The 17,179-nt window shown below is 32.9% G+C and overlaps 1 protein-coding gene across 1 annotated transcript in view; it reads right to left on the bottom strand.

Moving 5' to 3' along the window:
• Nucleotides 1-5,255: 5,255 nt before the first annotated feature.
• Nucleotides 5,256-17,179, bottom strand: part of LOC134692229 (uncharacterized) — a 50,047-nt gene continuing 38,123 nt past the window's right edge. Inside the window, exons 15-17 of the mRNA XM_063552679.1 lie at nucleotides 15,105-15,201; nucleotides 10,452-10,616; nucleotides 5,256-5,467 (exon numbers count right to left, since the gene is read on the bottom strand). Coding sequence (XP_063408749.1) covers nucleotides 5,256-5,467; nucleotides 10,452-10,616; nucleotides 15,105-15,201 — 474 coding nt within the window. The remainder of the gene's footprint in view (nucleotides 5,468-10,451; nucleotides 10,617-15,104; nucleotides 15,202-17,179) is intronic.

The following is a 17,179-nucleotide window of genomic DNA, read 5'->3' as shown; positions in this document are numbered from 1 at the left end:
TCTGACCTCTAAAAGAATTAATCGTAAAAAATTCATTTTATAAGATTTTATAAGATATTTCTATTCTGTGCGTTCGTTCGTCCGTCCGTCTGTCCTGCTTCAGGTTAAAGTTTTTGATCAAGTAGTTCTTTAATAAATTGAATTTCAGTTAACCTCAGACTTAGTATTCATGTTCACTATGATATCTGTCTAATTTTAGAGTTTTGACTCCACTTTCACGTGCACTGAACATATAGAAAATGATAGTGCCCGCTGCAGGTAACAGTTTTTAGTCCAGGTAGTTTTTGTTGAAGTTGAAATCAACTTGAAACTTGAGTTATATTTATGTAAAGGCCTAGATATTTTCACGTATATATCTGTACTTCTCCAGTCTGTTTTGTCATGATCTGTTTTTTTTTGTAACATAGTATACAGTAGATCTTTATATGATGTAAAACATTTTTCATGATTTGGTTACTAGTAATAAAGAACTGATTTGATATATTTTGGAATATTTGGATAACAATTCAGGCGTTAGTCATAAAAAAATATCAACACTTTAACTATATTTTGGGAGCTTTATGAAACTAGATATCGTACAACCAATAGCAGTTACTGACAAATATATTTTACTGTCATTTATTATACCTTGCACACTGATGTATTGCCGCTATCAAGTCGGGCTCTGACTGTCGATGTATTTTTGTTAACTGCACGTGATGTAAACATCTGATAAATCTGGAAAGGAAACAGTACGAACCGTTGTCCCCATAACTTGGGTGGCAACAGGTGGCAATTGAAAATAATCCCCTGACAAAATCAGCTGTACTCCACCAAACGAAGGAGTTTGTCTTATTTCACTTAGCACACACTCAATTTGTTCGAACAACTTTGTGCTTAGCATAGAAATCTCATCAATTATAAGGCAGTCAATTGTTTTAATGTTTTTATTTTTTGTTGATAAAGATTCGTTACTTTGAAGAAGTGAAACCAGCTCTTCGTTTGAATATCTTCCATCTTTGAGTCCTAAAAACTTGTGGACTGTCGACACTTGCAGTTTTGATGCTGGTGGTATTTTCCCTTGGAGGACCTGTGCAGCCTTTCCCGTGGTTGCAGTAACTGCAACTACTTTACCAGATAATTTTAAGTTTTGGGCAATCTCGGAAATTACAAACGATTTTCCAGTGCCAGGAAATCCTGTCACCAAGACATTATGTCCTGCCAATGCCATGTGAACATGTGAAGAGCTTTGTATTGGATTTGATCCATCTCTTTAACTCCCGCCATTTTTACATTATTGAAAAGTAAAATACCGGAGACTTCCGAAAAACATAACAATTGTAGTAAAATCCCGAGAGTTCCGAAAATATATTTTCCGGTAGGTGTCGCTTTAGTACTTTCATTTTCAAAAGTAGGGCCTCGATTCGTTCTATTTCAGAAATGTGAAGTTTGTTTTAGGGATTACAATAGTTATAGTGGATGCTTAAGGTAATAAATATATGTCATTGGAGAGATAATTCAAGTGGGAACAGATTTATCCAGGTCACAAAGTAAGCGAAAGTCTTGGAAAAATTTTACAGCAATAATTTGAAGCATTGTCGCAAATAAGCTTCCTCCCTTGCATTTTTTTAGGGGTTCGTATGGATAGTAAACCCGGCAATGGTAACAAGCTCCTGTGGTTTAAATTGAAGGATTGGTCAAACGCTTCAATTGTGTTTTCAATCAATTCTTTCTGCTCTTTAGTAATTTCGTCTGTTGTCACTGAAGCATCATCATCTGTTGTAGTGAGCCGAGGAAACCGCTCCAAAATACAGTTACAGAACTGCGAATCTTTTTTTAATAACAGATATATTCTCTTATAAACAGGGAGAACGGATCCCGACATTCTCTACATTCAATTTGCAACTGATTAAAAATTTCTTCTGCTTTCAAAGAACTAGTGCTGGAAGGAACATCGTCGTCACCTACTAGACTTTCACTACTTCTTGATTTTGAAGTTGAAGACTGGTATTCCTGGGATTTAGATTCACCATTAGAAGCAGAACTATCAACCTCATCTGAATTAGAATGCTTTCTTTTACCAAGTTTTGATTTGATTTGCGGAAATACCCTATGAACAGATTTACTAGAAGCCTTGTACTTATGTTCAGCATCATCACGTACTTCGTGCTCAGCCATTTTCGTTGTGTTACTTTATCTTTATTATCCTCTTTTAGAATCATTCGTGAATGGAATTCAAATTCTATTTTAAGCGGGTTACACTAAAGACCTGAAAGTGGACCTGAAAAGACCTGAAAAGACCTGAAAAGGGGCGCATTTCATTTGCGCCAAATTTTAAAAAATCCAACATTTCATTTGCGCCACAAGGTTATCATTTGCGCCAAACAAAAACCTTCATTTGCGCCATTTTACAGGTATGACAGGTAAATTAACGGAAAAGTTAAATATTATTTAAGATTTATTTTGTTCTTTGTTTGTACATAACTCCCCCTGGATATATGTGTGACTTCATACTCATTTTTAATACAAAACTAAAAGTCACTAAGGTTATAATTATATATATATAGTGTTCACATGACCAGTCCAGCGTGAGGTGTCAAGATGGACATAGTCAAATCTGAGACAAACAGAGGAAATAATTCTGTGATTTTTGATGACCACATATATAGGTTATCAAATATTTTAAAAAATGGAGACAAATCCTTCAGGTGTACCAAAAAAACCTGTAAAGCCAGGATTACGACTGATACGGACAACAAAACAATTATAAAAACTTTAAACGAGCACAATCATGGTATAAACCAGCAGAAAGAGAAAACTGACTGTCTTATGGAGAAATATGGCATGCACCTAAGAGGGGAAATTTCAAGACATGACTACATCAAGACCGTTGCTTATAAATTTTGTGCCAGAACAGACTTGTTACTTTACTGTAGTGCTAACAAATGTCTCAATAATGTACTCCAGTGTATAGAGCTTTCTTTTCTGTTTTTATTCAGGTTTTAACATTACTTGTATGATTTTATGATAACTGATTTCTGAGGAATATGTTTAAAACTTTCTTTATTATTAAAAGACTGTTTGAACATTTTTATGTTTTATACTATTATTATTTGTATTTACATGTATTTACCTGTACTTACCTGTAATATTGGCCCAAATGAAAGATTTAGTTTTTGGCGCAAATGAAATATGGTTTGTGGCGCAAATGAAAGATTGTTTGTGGCGCAAATGAAAGATTGTTTTGGTGCAAATGAAATGCCAATTGGCGCCAAAGCAAAGCACCGCTGAAAAGACCTGAAAATATACGACTAAAATTATTCAAATTGCAATAACTTTTTTTATTATTGAATGGAATTTCTTCAAGTTGGAATTTTATTAATTGTAAATATCCATATTTCATAAAATTGAAATGTTTTAAATCAAAAACAAATTTTTGATGCCAATAGTTGGGCCTGAACGGAGAAATGAAAAGACCTGAAGGGACCTGAAGATATAATTCTAACTTCAATAACTTTTAATATTTAGTGGATATCTTTCAACTTTTGATTTTGTGAAACAAAACGTTCAATATAATGATAATATAAAAAAAAAATATGAAAAATATGGTTGGGGTGTCAAAACTCCGACATGAACGGAAAACTAAAAATCTGAATGAGCCTAAAATTCAGCTATTTTTTTTAAAAACGAAATTAATAAACATAGACGAACAATATGGTTTATAACTTTTCATGTTCGATGTCATTTGGTCTCTTGTGGAGATCTGTCTCATTGGGATCACACCACATCTTCTTTCTAATTTTTATTGACGGAAGATACTAATATGATACGCAAAACTGTTACACAAGTAATAAAGACGGGAGATACCAAAGAAAAATCAAAATTCGCATGTCAAGACTTGTGAGTCAAAGAGACATGATATAGGGTCTACCATAGAGATAAATAATTCAGGAAAAGGTTTAATGTTTTTAAACTATGATAACTCCGTCACAATATTTGTGTGCGTGTCCTAAGTCTGGACCCTGCACTTTGTGACAAACGTCGGACCAGCTGAATGAAAAATTAAGTCCTGTATGAACCTGGATATATATATATACTGTAGTTAATTCAACATAGCTTATACAACATTTGCATTTTCATTCAAGAAGAGTGAAGAGCAACTTGTGATAAAAATATTTAATTTCAACAAGATAAATAATGATAATCCCCCTTTAAAAAGGCCTCATATCACACAGGCGGAGAAATATACAAAACGATGAAATGTACATCATTACCTGTTGAAAACCGGAATCAATGGTGAACGAATTCGTTTGTTTACAGACTAAAATATCAACAATTAACATAAAACATAATGATTTATAAGTTGCAAACAAAAAATAATAATAAGTGAAATTTGTTTTCCCAAAAAATGTAAAAGAAACAAGTTTGAGTCGTTAAATGCATCGTTGTTTACATTGGAAACAAGAACAGGTTGAAGAGGTCGTAAGAATAATTAAATATAATTTCGACAATTTCTATTTAAATATTCATGAGGAAAAGTGATATCAGGTCAGTGGCTGTATATGACATAGAAATATACGGTCAACGCATTTTGACTGCTCAAATAGAACGAGTGCAGTATAAATGGAGGTAGTGATGCTGCTGTTGTTGGACAATAATGGTATATTTGATTCATAACTTCTTTATTAAGTTTTTGACTGTTTTAGTTATTGCATTTGTTTATTTGCCTTACATAAAACTATTGTCGGAAGTATATGATAAAGCGATTAATTCATGACCTTTTCCATCTCAGCCTGGGTATCATCCCTCGACCCATATCAGCACCTCAACTCCGTCTCGGGATGATACCCAGGCTGATATGGAAAAGGCCATGTATTAATCTCTATTTATAATACATCAGACGATCGTCGGCTCGGAGACAAACCTGCTAAAGAATGTTGGTAAACAAATATTCAGTAGCATAGATAGAGATAAATGGCCTAAAACAATTATTGAATACAGAACTGAAGAACCCCGCCCCCACCCAGAACCTCATAGTTACTTGCAGCTTATATGCAGGTAAATTATTTGCTGCATTGTAATCTTTTCACTATAATGTAGTTATCAAATGCTATTCGATTTAATATTATGGTTTTCATTCAAACACTTGAAAACTCAAAAATATCATAAATACATTATTGTTCGTCCTTAGCACCTGAAGCATGCGCAATGGTCTATACTGTTAATTAAGTACATGCATATCGTTATTATAAATGACCATAGGCGGAATCTCAAGATCATCTCTTCCGAATCATCATTGTAGATTGGCGAATATTGTGCACAGCACTATCCCATTCAAAGAATTGGTCTCCATATAAAATATTAAGGTTTGAGCTAAAACAACCATTGTACCACCATCCAGCATTATAAGAAATCGCACATTGGGTTGAGTCTGTGTGATCCTTTGTTGTAAACCTTTTCCCTACCATACTAGCGATATACGTGTTGCCTGAAAAAAAAATCAAATATAAGTGAAGTGTTACCTCGATTGGTTGGAAATGCAAACCTTTCAATCGACAAGGGAACTCCCCTCTGAAAAAATGGAATTCTTGTGTATGTATCCCAAGTCTCTTCTTTTCCTCTGAAATCACTTGACCAATTTCAACCAAACAATGTCTTCTGATTGCAGTGATTGCAGATTTTGAGCATTTGCTTAATGTTTCAATCAAAGTCAAACAAACAAGATTGTCAGTGGTTGAAAAGAAAACGATAAACATTAATTGTAGTAACCATAGACTGAGCGATACATACCCATAAAGAACAGGATGATTTGGAAGTATGAGCAGATGAATTTAGCTATTAATTCAGGTCAGCTTTGATTATAAAACTCTTCTACAGTTTCATTTCTTTAACATCCTTGACATTTAAATATACGGTTTTGAGCGTTCCTGATGAAAGAAAATCATTTCAGAAAAGCGATTTGGGGGCTTGAAATTGATAACGTGTTGTACTTTTAAGTATTAATTTGACACCACTGGCTTTATACCTCTGCTGGTAGACTATTAGTACTCGAGTATATCATCAGTTATTCGGTACATGGTATAAAACAAAATATTATATTGTCCGTTGATAAAATAAAATGTAGAAACTAAGGTTTTAACTCCGTAAGTACCGCTGTTCCGAAATCATAAATCGATTTAGAGAAAGTAAATCAGGATTACAAAAAATAATAATGTCCAACATCCGCTTCGGACGCATCACATTTATAATGTGTCGATATTTTTTTTGTGTATACTTATAGGATACATCTCGTCGATTGACTCATGGCAAATTACACTCAATGATTAGTTGCATTATGTGATGTCACAATCAAGGAAGGGGTGAAGGAATCTTTGCACTGACAATTTTGAAATAATCGTGGTCAAATGAACAGTGTGATACTTTAAATTAAGATAAAAATGTAGGGATTTCACTTGAAAAAGTTGTAAAGATGATAATTAATAATATTATTCTAAAAAAAATGTTGGATCAGGTTAATAAAAAAGTGATTTTTTATACAATGTTTGGTTCCTCAGAGGTGTACATCTTAAGAAACGTTAGTCCGTTACGATATCTCGTAGCTTCTTTTTTTTTACAAATTATGAAGAAAATAATTAATTTTGACTGTTCCCATAGAAGCACAAAATGTTTAAAAGAAAAAATAACTTGGGAACAACATTTTTCCTCTGCTCCCGTTGGAAATTTAAATGATGAGAGTCAAACGTTTTAGTGGGAACTTCTTATATACCCATAAGATTTATTTTTTTTTAATTTCCTATGGCTCATGTACTTGAAATACTTGAAGTACAAGGACTTCTCTTGAACTGACTTTTAATGTGCGTATTGTTATGCGTTTACTTTTCTACATTGGCTAAAGGTATGGGGGAGTGTTGAGATCTCATAAACATGTTTAACCCCGCTGCTTTTTTGCGTCTGTCCAAAGTCAGGAGCTTCTGGCCTTTGTTAGTCTTGTATAATTTTAATTTTAGTTTCTTGTGTACAACATGGAAATTAGTATGGCGTTCATTATCACTGAACTAGTACATATATATTATTTAGGGGCCAGCTGAAGGACGCCTCCGGGTGCGGGCATTTCTCGCTACATTGAAGACCTGTTGGCGACCTTCTGCTGTTGTTTTTTTCTGTGGTCGAGTTGTTGTCTATTCCCCATTTTCATTCTCAATTTTATTTAATTTTGTTTTTTAATTGTGATTTATATTAAAATTAACGGTACCAATTTTCTTCCACCAGATGCGCATTTCGACAATACATGTCTCTTCAGTGATGCTCGTTGCCAATAAATAAAGGCAACAGTAGTATACCGCTGTAGCTAAAATATTTGAAATCCAAAAGGTCCAAAAAGTATAGTCAAATCCGTGAAAGGATTCAGAGCTTTGCATGAGGGAGATACCTTCCTTAAATTTATAATAATTTGTTGTATTTTGTAACTATAACAGAAAATTTTAATAACACAAAAAATCTGTATTTTCATGCCAGTACCGAAGTACTGGCTACTGGGCTGGTGATACCCTCGGAGACTAATAGTCCATCAGCAGAGGCATCGACCCAGTGGTAGTAATAACATTAACGGTACCAATTTTCTTGCACCAGCTGCTTATTTCGACATTACATGTCTCTTCAGTGATGCTCGTAGCCAAAATATTTGAAATCCAAAGCTTATATAAAAGATGAAGAGCAATAATCCAAAAGGTCCAAAAAGTATAGCCAAATCCGTGAAAGAAATAAGAGCTTTAAATGAGGGAGATGCATTCCTTAACCCTTTCACGTTCCGCCAAATTGGACGTAAACTTATGGAAAGACACTATCAAAGTTCAATCGCATATAGCATTCGCAATGAGGCTTACATAAAGGTCGTTTTAGGTCCATTTGAGAGATAAATGATAAAATATTTCAAAAAATATAATATATCAGAAATTTTGTCTTTTGAAGTCACGTGTTATCTGTCCAAAAGTCACGTGACTTGCGAAAAAAAAGTAAAAAAATACAAAAGTCTTCCGAAAAAGGTCGTGTGGAGACTTTTATAAGGGCTAATAGGATAACGTTTAAGTGTCAAAGCAATGTCCTAAGTCTGATAGACACAGGAAAGTAACCATTATGGTATAGTTGGAGGAAATACGTGCTATATGCCCCCCAAACGTGGATGCCCGCAACATGCAAAATAACGGTTTTCAGCCTTTTTTTAGTCAAAATCTTATACTTGATACAAATTTTAGCTTAAATTATGTTTTTCCAAGCAGCACATAGAATTTTGACTTTGAAAGTAAAGATTCAATAAATTACCAATAATTACTTTGGTGTTTTGGGACTATGAGGTTTTAGTTTAAGGGGGGGGGGGGGTGCAATTAGGACACACATTCTTTAAAAACATACAAACATTGTTTTTAAGTTGACTTTTGTATGTATTCATGACCCTCTTTTTGAAATTGAAAGTAATTCTTTAAAAACATACAAACATTGTTTTTAAGTTGACTTTTGTATGTATTCATGACCCTCTTTTTGAAATTGAAAGTAAAGTTAAGTTAAGTTTCTTTAAGTTAAGTTTCATTTAATATAGGAAATTATTTTTTCACCTCCGGCTTTGAGGTTCGAACATGCAATCTTCCTGCTATGGGCTAGTGCAGCTTCCCACTGGACCACGGGAGTTCCAGTTTAATATATCGAAATTTTAATACTTAACTCTTTCATAAAGCAACGAAGTGAAAGGAATCAAATAAACAGCCTGTTTACTGTTTTCGTTTAGAAATTAAGTCTCGATATAACATAGAATTGTTGTAAAACCCATTATTTTGAGCAAATATAGGATGATATCATACTTTAGTCTGCCATTTTTTTCTAGACGTTTACCGGTTTCTTTATTTGAACAAAAGTGTTTTCAACATTTCCATAACCAGGCACATCAGAAACAATGTTCTGTTACATCTATTTCAACTTCGAAAAAAAAAAAATCATGACTTTTTGTCTTTTTTTGTCTTTTTTTCAATTAATTTGGAAAGAAATGACCACAAATTGAGAGTGCATTTCGAGTAAATGATTGCGTTGGTACACTTTCAATCACTTTTTTCACTTAAGTACAAGTTTTAATCATACTTTGAATAGTTTCCCTCAAAAATACACGGCGAAGTTAATAAAAAAAAAGTCATATTGCCCCTAAAATCAACAGTTTATTTTCCCATACTCGACGGAAATATTAAGTTCAAATAAAAAAAAAAAAACACGGTTTTAACAGGAGAAAACGTTGTCAGTTAGGGGCGATTTGATACCAAACCGTACTCGGAAGAAGTTTTAGGCACCACTAATCACACAGCTGTGATATAGGGGATTGATTTGAGCCATCAACCACTTCTGTACGTCAACTAATGTCAAAGATTCAATACATTGCGCAAGTTAGTTACCCAAAAATATAGCCCATCGGTACCAGAGTACCGATGGGAACAGGAAGGGGTTAATTTATAATAATTTGTCATATTTTGCATCAGCAAATTTTAATAACACAAAAAATCCGTATTTTCATGCCAGTACCGAAGTACTGGCTACTGGGCTAGTGATATCCTCGAGGACCAATAGTCCACCAACTTGGCCAAAATATATTTTTCCTATAACGGAAAACAAAAAAGTCGGATTTGCAAATTCTTGAAATCAAATTTGTCCCGCACAATTTTTCAATATATATTCATATTTTCCAACGCATGTGTACTCAAAGCGTTTAAAGAACGTCATATTATAATCTTACATAGCGGTAGTTTGTCATAAAGTTTGACTATTGTCACGTTTTCAAATATAGCATAAACGTGGATTTGGGTTACAGGTAGGAGTGAAGGAGAGGATACGATTTTGTAGATTAATGTTTTATGCGAAGTGAATAAAAAAGAAAGCAATGAACAATTTTCAGAACTGCAGGTTAATGTTACAAAAATATGTCATGCAGCAAATCATGGGAAGCAAAACGACTGTTAGATGATCTGGGTCTGCAGATTGGTAACCTTCGCCTAAGTCTTCTAAATTATGGTGCAAATTTTGTGTAAGTAAAATGAAATGTTTTTAGTTTAACATTAAAATTTGGAATTTTTCTGCAAGTATACTTTGCATCACGATTAAATAATAAAATCAATTGATAGCAATGTTATTTTCAAAACGTGTACAAGTCTTATTAAAGATTTGAACTGACCAAAAATCAAGCCGAACCTTCCAATACGAGGCTAACATTCTTATAATCACACCAAATCAAAGTGCTACTTCAGACCCTTTTTATCACGTATACACCATTGCACTTTATCTTAACTATCAATGTCAAGTAACATTTATACCATCACACTTCTGTGTGTTAACCAATGAACTTCAGCACGAACAATCGTTCTTCGACGTGATCATCGAGGTTCGGGGTATCATCGCAATTCAGAGTCCTACAAGTACATCTATAATTATAGTTTCCATACCTGCATCTCCACTATATCCAGTTACTGTGAAAACATATCCAGATGACTCGTCGCCAATTTTAAACATTGAGTAGTTTGCATATTTAATATCTCCATTCGATGTTACGATCTTTATACTTATTTCATGAGGTCCTTGGTTGGAAATTAAATGCATATATTCATTGCCTGAAAATAATATTTAATTAAGTTATCACTGAGTATTGTGAAGATGACAGAAGCATTAAAAAATGGAGTTTTAAACAGATGAGACAAACTAATTCTTACTAATCAATAAAAGACTTATCATTAAAGTATTTTTATTAACTTTATGACCACGATTCTGCAGAAGTTGAGAACATTGTAAAAGAGGAGACAGATACCAGGGGGACAGTCAGATCCTAGATCAAAAATAAACTGACAACTCCATGGCTTACAAAGAACGCGAAGAAAGGAACGAATAAAAAATAGTCCACAGTCCACATCATAGAAAACTAAAGACCCCATCAATCAACAGTAATAATTTTATATTGCCTTCGGTAGATTTAAGTTTTATTTTTCAGGTTGCATTTAAATGCTTAATGCAATGCTTTTTGTATGTTAGAATTGTTAAGTTCAAATATTTGTTTAAATTCATGCATCTAAGACTAGATTATCAATCAGTACACATCTAATATCCAATATATATAGTATAAAGACGTCAAAAAGAGTCGGCTAAAAACATGTTCTTGTATTAGTATTATTATGTATAATACGTCTAGTAAAACAATAATATTAAGTTTGCTTTAAATTTATTGATAACAAAACCAATATCAATACTAATTTAAAACATCATTCAAAGAACAAATGACAGTGTTAAATTAGTAACTTTTTTGAATAACTTTATCTGACGGATTGATCAGCTTACCAGGATCGTTGCTTAATTTCTGGGCACTGTAAACAACACATCGCCGTAAATATGAGGATATGCTATTTAACGAAATATAATCATCGCAATCATAACGGTCAGTGTTATTGTATTTATCAATTAAATGCAATTGATAAGGGTATAAACTGAGTTTGAGCATAAATTGTAATTCATAACCGAAAAGAACAAGTATGCGATTAAAGGGGCGCAATTGGTGCCCATAGGTAAATAAATCAGATTTAAAAGTAAATTTGTTTGTGTTAATTTTCGGCAGCATATTTAGAAAATGATCAATTATTTAATTTCATTAAAAAAGGAAAGATTATTAAACAGGTTGTAGGTACCCCTATGGGCACTAATTGTGCCCCTTTAATATCAGGCCTGTGTTTGTACTGTTACGAATCACAGTTTATGACTGCATTAAAAACCTGTTGAAATTGCATTTTATCGATAAATTCAACAACACCTAAATTACTTAAAACCTTTACTTCATACTTCCGTATATATAACGATTTGGTTTTGAAGATTGGTTGTACTTGTAGGAAACTTATTTCAAACGGGATAGCACATCCTCATTTTTACGGACATGTTGTTAACCGTGCCCGGAAATTTAGAAATGATCCTTGTCAACTTATCGCCCCTTTAAAGAAACTTATTCTAAAAGGTTATCAATTCAACACCGAAATAAGATAATTGAATATTGTTTTTTTGGGGGGTATAAATATTGATTTTGTTATCAGTTAATTAAAAGCACACTAAATATTACTAGTATGTTGTATACATATACACATTCATGGATTGTCAGTCTGTCGATACTTGTATCTTGGCATAGCACAAGGTCATGTTTTTCTCTGACTGGTTATGACGTCTTTACACTTAATCCATTGAATGTTGGATGTGCATTGATTGATAATTTATTATTAGATGTATGATTTTTCAATTAGTTGTTAGTGGCTTTGAATTAGCTGTCAGATAACTGCGAGTACTCTCAGGTCTGTTCCTAGTGCGTTGTTGTTGTAATGTACAAGTATCAGGCCACGTCCACTTGTATTTTTTGTCATCTGATGAGTTAATCCTTTTATAACTGATTTTTATAGCTCGTTCTTATGTTGTACTGTTAAAGTAATGTCTCAGGTTAGGGGAGGGTTGAGATCCTGCTAACATGTATAACCCCGCCACATTATGTATGTATGTGCCTGTCCCAAGTCCCGAGCCTGTAACTCAGGGGTTGTTCTATTAAAATTGTGTATGTGTTTCATACATGTAATCGTTTTTTGTTGATTTTTTTATATATAAATAAGGCCGTTAATTTTCTAGTTTGAATTTGATAAACTTTGTCATTTCGAAGCCTTTTATAGCTGACTATGCGGTATGGGCTTTACTTATTGTTGAATGCCGTACGGTGACCTACAGTTGTTTATTTCTTTGTCATTTTGGCATCTTGTGGACAGTTGTCTCCTTGGCAATCATACCACATCTTCTTTTTTACATTTTTAAAAGAGTTGCAGCAAATATATTTGCATTCAGATTTTGTTTGAATGGATTATGTGGAAGTGTTGAAAAGTCAAAACTGACAACAGAATCAAATGGACAATCAAAAGCACGATATTTATTGTAAACATCCAAAGATTTTTTTACACACTAGTTTGTTTTAATATGGCTGTTGATAAGTTCGGTGTGTAATGATCATTCACACTATGCACATAATGAAGTCATGTCAATTGTGTAATGTGAAAAGAAAATTTAGCACCTTTGAGTAATACCTTTTCTGAAACTGTTGACATAATTCTACCAACTGATAAAAAAATAAGTGTCTTTAGGCCATGTTTTCGAAAATTTAATCCCAAAGTTCATGAGTCAAAAGTTGAACAAAAAATCATTACAAAAATTTCCGGACCAAAATTAAAGTTAGGTACGGATATATGAATATACGGACTGTCATACGGAAACAACCCCAATAAAATACATAACATAATCTTGATGTTCCTATAACCCCTCTATGAAGGTTAGTTTAATCTTCAGCTATCCAAAAATTAATGTTATTGCACACAAGCTCTCATATTTTAAAAATCATCAGAGGCCAAAATGTAAAACTTCACACCTACAAAAAATGTAACTGTGGAGTGCTACCTTATGGCAAAGCATTTCGACGTTTTTCTGCTAATTCCGGAAATAAACCCTAGTGGCTCATCATAGTTAAAAACATAACTAAGTGGAATAAGTGAATAACTTTTATGAAACGGAACATTTAAATTTGAAAAAATGCAAAAACAATAATACAATAAATGAACTTTATACATATTTGGAAACGTGCTCTTGTCGTCTGTATGGCTCGGGACTGATATTGGTTTGGTTTCTCGTGGTGATGCAATACAAATTGTGTCATGTATTATTCTTTATAAAACATTGTCTGCATAATCAAGATACGGGATGGATAAAAATTAGTATACATATACGACGATTTCTAAAAACTTTTAACACGGGGACTGTTTTACTGTCATGGTAAGTATAATCATGATAATAGTCCAAGTTTAATATGAGAAAAAAGTAAAATCACAAAAATACTGAACTCAGAGGAAAATCACAACGGAAAGTCCATAATCACAAGGCAAAATCAAATAAAAAAACGCATCAAAAGCGAATAGACAAGAACTGTCATATTCCTGACTTGGTACAGGCATTTTCAAATGTAGAAAATGGTGGATTAAACCTGGTTCTATAGCGCCAACCCTCTCTCTTTAATAACAGACTCATCAAATTCCGTTATAATAACATGATGCGTTAAATAAACAGTCACAATTAATAAAATAGTCAAAATATGGGTACATCAGTCATCATCCCATAACAATTTTAAAAGGAACAATTTAACAGAACACAAAAACATCTATCTACGAACACATGAGAAAGTTCATTTTGCTTTTTACATACGAGATAGAATTAGTATCAGAATATATGACGTTTTAGATAAAGGAAGTGTCAATTGGAAGACAAGAATACATGTTAAGTTAGAATATAATTATACTTATATCACTTGATTAACGAAATAAAAGATATAGTACATTTACTAATATACAATGTATATAGTTGAAGACACTGGTATATTTAGATTATACCACTGCATCGACTGTAATACGATATTTATCCACTCGAGACAGTTAAATTTTCAAATTTAAAACGCGAGGCTTGCCCGAGCGTTTTAAATATTTAACATTTAACTGTCGAGAGTGGATAGATATGGTATTACACGAGATATGGTTGTGGAATCTGTTTCTCTAATGAGTTTCTAACATTATGCAGGCAAACTTATTCTTTTCGAATGATCTTCAAATAGATGTGTTCTTTCTATGTGACGTCATCAGGCATGGTCGCCTTTTTTTCATGCCGTCACACAATAGGAATTTCAGAGGAAAGCAAGAAAACTGGACGTCATAATTGGATTTTAACCAATGAAGTACTGAGATCAAACAAACCACACGATGATTAAATCTTTTTTTATACAATGGGTGCAGAAAGGGATAAATTGACGAATAATTAAAGAAATATTATTCTATCTCGTATAATCGATGAACAACAATTCTATTACAATTGTGCAATCTAACTATCTGATTTTGTTATATATCAAATACAGGTAAATACGGACAATAAAATCATATATTCATAATTTCACATGACACGATATATATATTTAAACAAGAAGCCATTTCGTACTTTCCCGTAAATAAAAGTAGAATAAGGATTTAGCATTAATAGTAAATAATGAAAATTATAACCTAGCCATAGCTCTCCAAACGCTGATCCAAAACCATATTTATACTCCTTCCAAGTTTTATCAAAACTCACTGAACCATTAAATCGTCTCTGGATGACCTAAAACCAATAACTGTGTATGTAATTTCTATTAACTGTTGTGTAACCCCAGCGTTGACACATATATCTAGAATATAGTTTTTATCTATAATTTACTGTTTGCAAAAGTATGAATCATTCTAAATACTAAGGATTTTCTAATCCCTGGTAGATAACCTTTACCATATTTAGCACAACTTTTTGGAACGTTTGTTCCTCAATGCTGTTCAACTTTGTATTTGTTTTGGCTCTCGAACTTTTTAACCTGAGAGTCACTGATGAGTTTTGTGTAGACGCCACGCGCGTCTGGCGTATATAATTATAAGCCTGCTATTTTGATAAAAAGATTTTATCATCTTCATACATTCATCTGATGAAGGAGATAAAGTGACAATCAACTTATATATTACAGAAGACCGTGTCTTAACATCCGTTATACAGAGCTATTTTCCCGCAATATATGTCTGATTACGAACAACATGTACCTGCATTTCAAACAGTTCAAACAGGGTTATGATGCACTTTGAAAGCCGCCGTGAATTATTTGAATTAATCCCATGATTATCCTTATCAAAATTGAAAGTGGTGGTTATTTCATAATTTCAAATACAAAATATATAAAGCAATTTTGTGATATTGACAACGATGGAATTTGATGCGACTGTCATACCAGTGAGAGGATTAGTGCTATAAAACAAGGTTCAATCCATCAAATTCAAGAAAATGCCTGTACCAAGTCATGGATATTACAGTTGTTGTCCATTCGTTTGATATATATATTTAATCATTTAATTAGGGACTTTCCGTTTTTAATTTTCCTCTTAGTTCATGCTTGAAAGATGTCTGAAGGAAAACATGTTTTTTTCGTGTCGCAGTTTTCAATAACCACCAGTTTTTATGTATTAAAAGATTAAATTTTTCGTATCTTCACGAATTGACTGACACTAATGAATCTTAATAAAGTTATTCTGTAAAGTAAAACGTTTGTTGTTGATTTTTTACAACCATTGGATAGAATCAACTGATACCAATGTTCCGTCCGAAAAAGTGGAACGGATATCAAAATATTACAGTCATCATTCCTATGTTGTTTGAAACTTGTATGAGATTTGTTTTTTTGTAAATAAAAGTAAAAGAATATATCGGTTGCAACAGAACACGCGATTCATTAGTTCTTGCTTTACAAGTTCAATCAGTCTTTTATCTGTTGACAACATGTAGTTGCGCTTTACTTAAAAATGATCCAAATCAAAAACTAAGGTTACAACTCCCTCAGGCAACGTTGCTAATTTAATTATCTTTTTGTTGTATATCTACCTAACTTGTAAGACCTCATAGGCTTTGCATGTTGTTGGTGATGCTAATGAAGGAAATCTAAATTTAGATGCAAACAAAATATATATGTATTTAAATAGTACACTCGGATGAGCTTTCATTTTTTTTTTATGAAGATTTGTATTCAAGTGAGCAAGGATAAACATTCATCAACCTTTTTTGTAAATACTGTTTTTTTTTATTCCATACAGTTACATTCAAAAGACTCTATTACTCCCAAAACTGTAATGTCATGAACAAAAACCCTTGTACAATTGTTATATGCGAAATGGTAGTAATACATATATAAGCATGTATGTGAATTCAGATACAATTGTATCAGATGTGTTTGGGCTTTTGATAAGGGAATTTCTGTTTTGAATTTTTCTCGGCGTTCAGCTATTTTATTTCTCATTGAATAAATATACGTTTGAAAACAATTCTTCAATGCTACCACTGAGGTATTGGTTTCACCAAAACTGAAACAAAATGCATGTCCATGACTATTAAACGTATGTTAAATTGGCATTTCTCAAAATTCATACTCGATTTTCAAAAACTGTCGAACAATTACTTTCAACAACATCAGAAAGGTTTCTATTATTATATGAATAACACATAGCTGAGAGAGTGATCGAGCAGATTGTTACCCAGAGAAACATTGTCAACCGCGTCAAAGCCAATA

The sequence above is a fragment of the Mytilus trossulus genome, chromosome 12 (genome assembly GCF_036588685.1).
Source record: "Mytilus trossulus isolate FHL-02 chromosome 12, PNRI_Mtr1.1.1.hap1, whole genome shotgun sequence".
Lineage (NCBI taxonomy): Eukaryota > Metazoa > Mollusca > Bivalvia > Mytilida > Mytilidae > Mytilus > Mytilus trossulus.
This window is presented reverse-complemented; position numbering and strand designations above follow the sequence as displayed.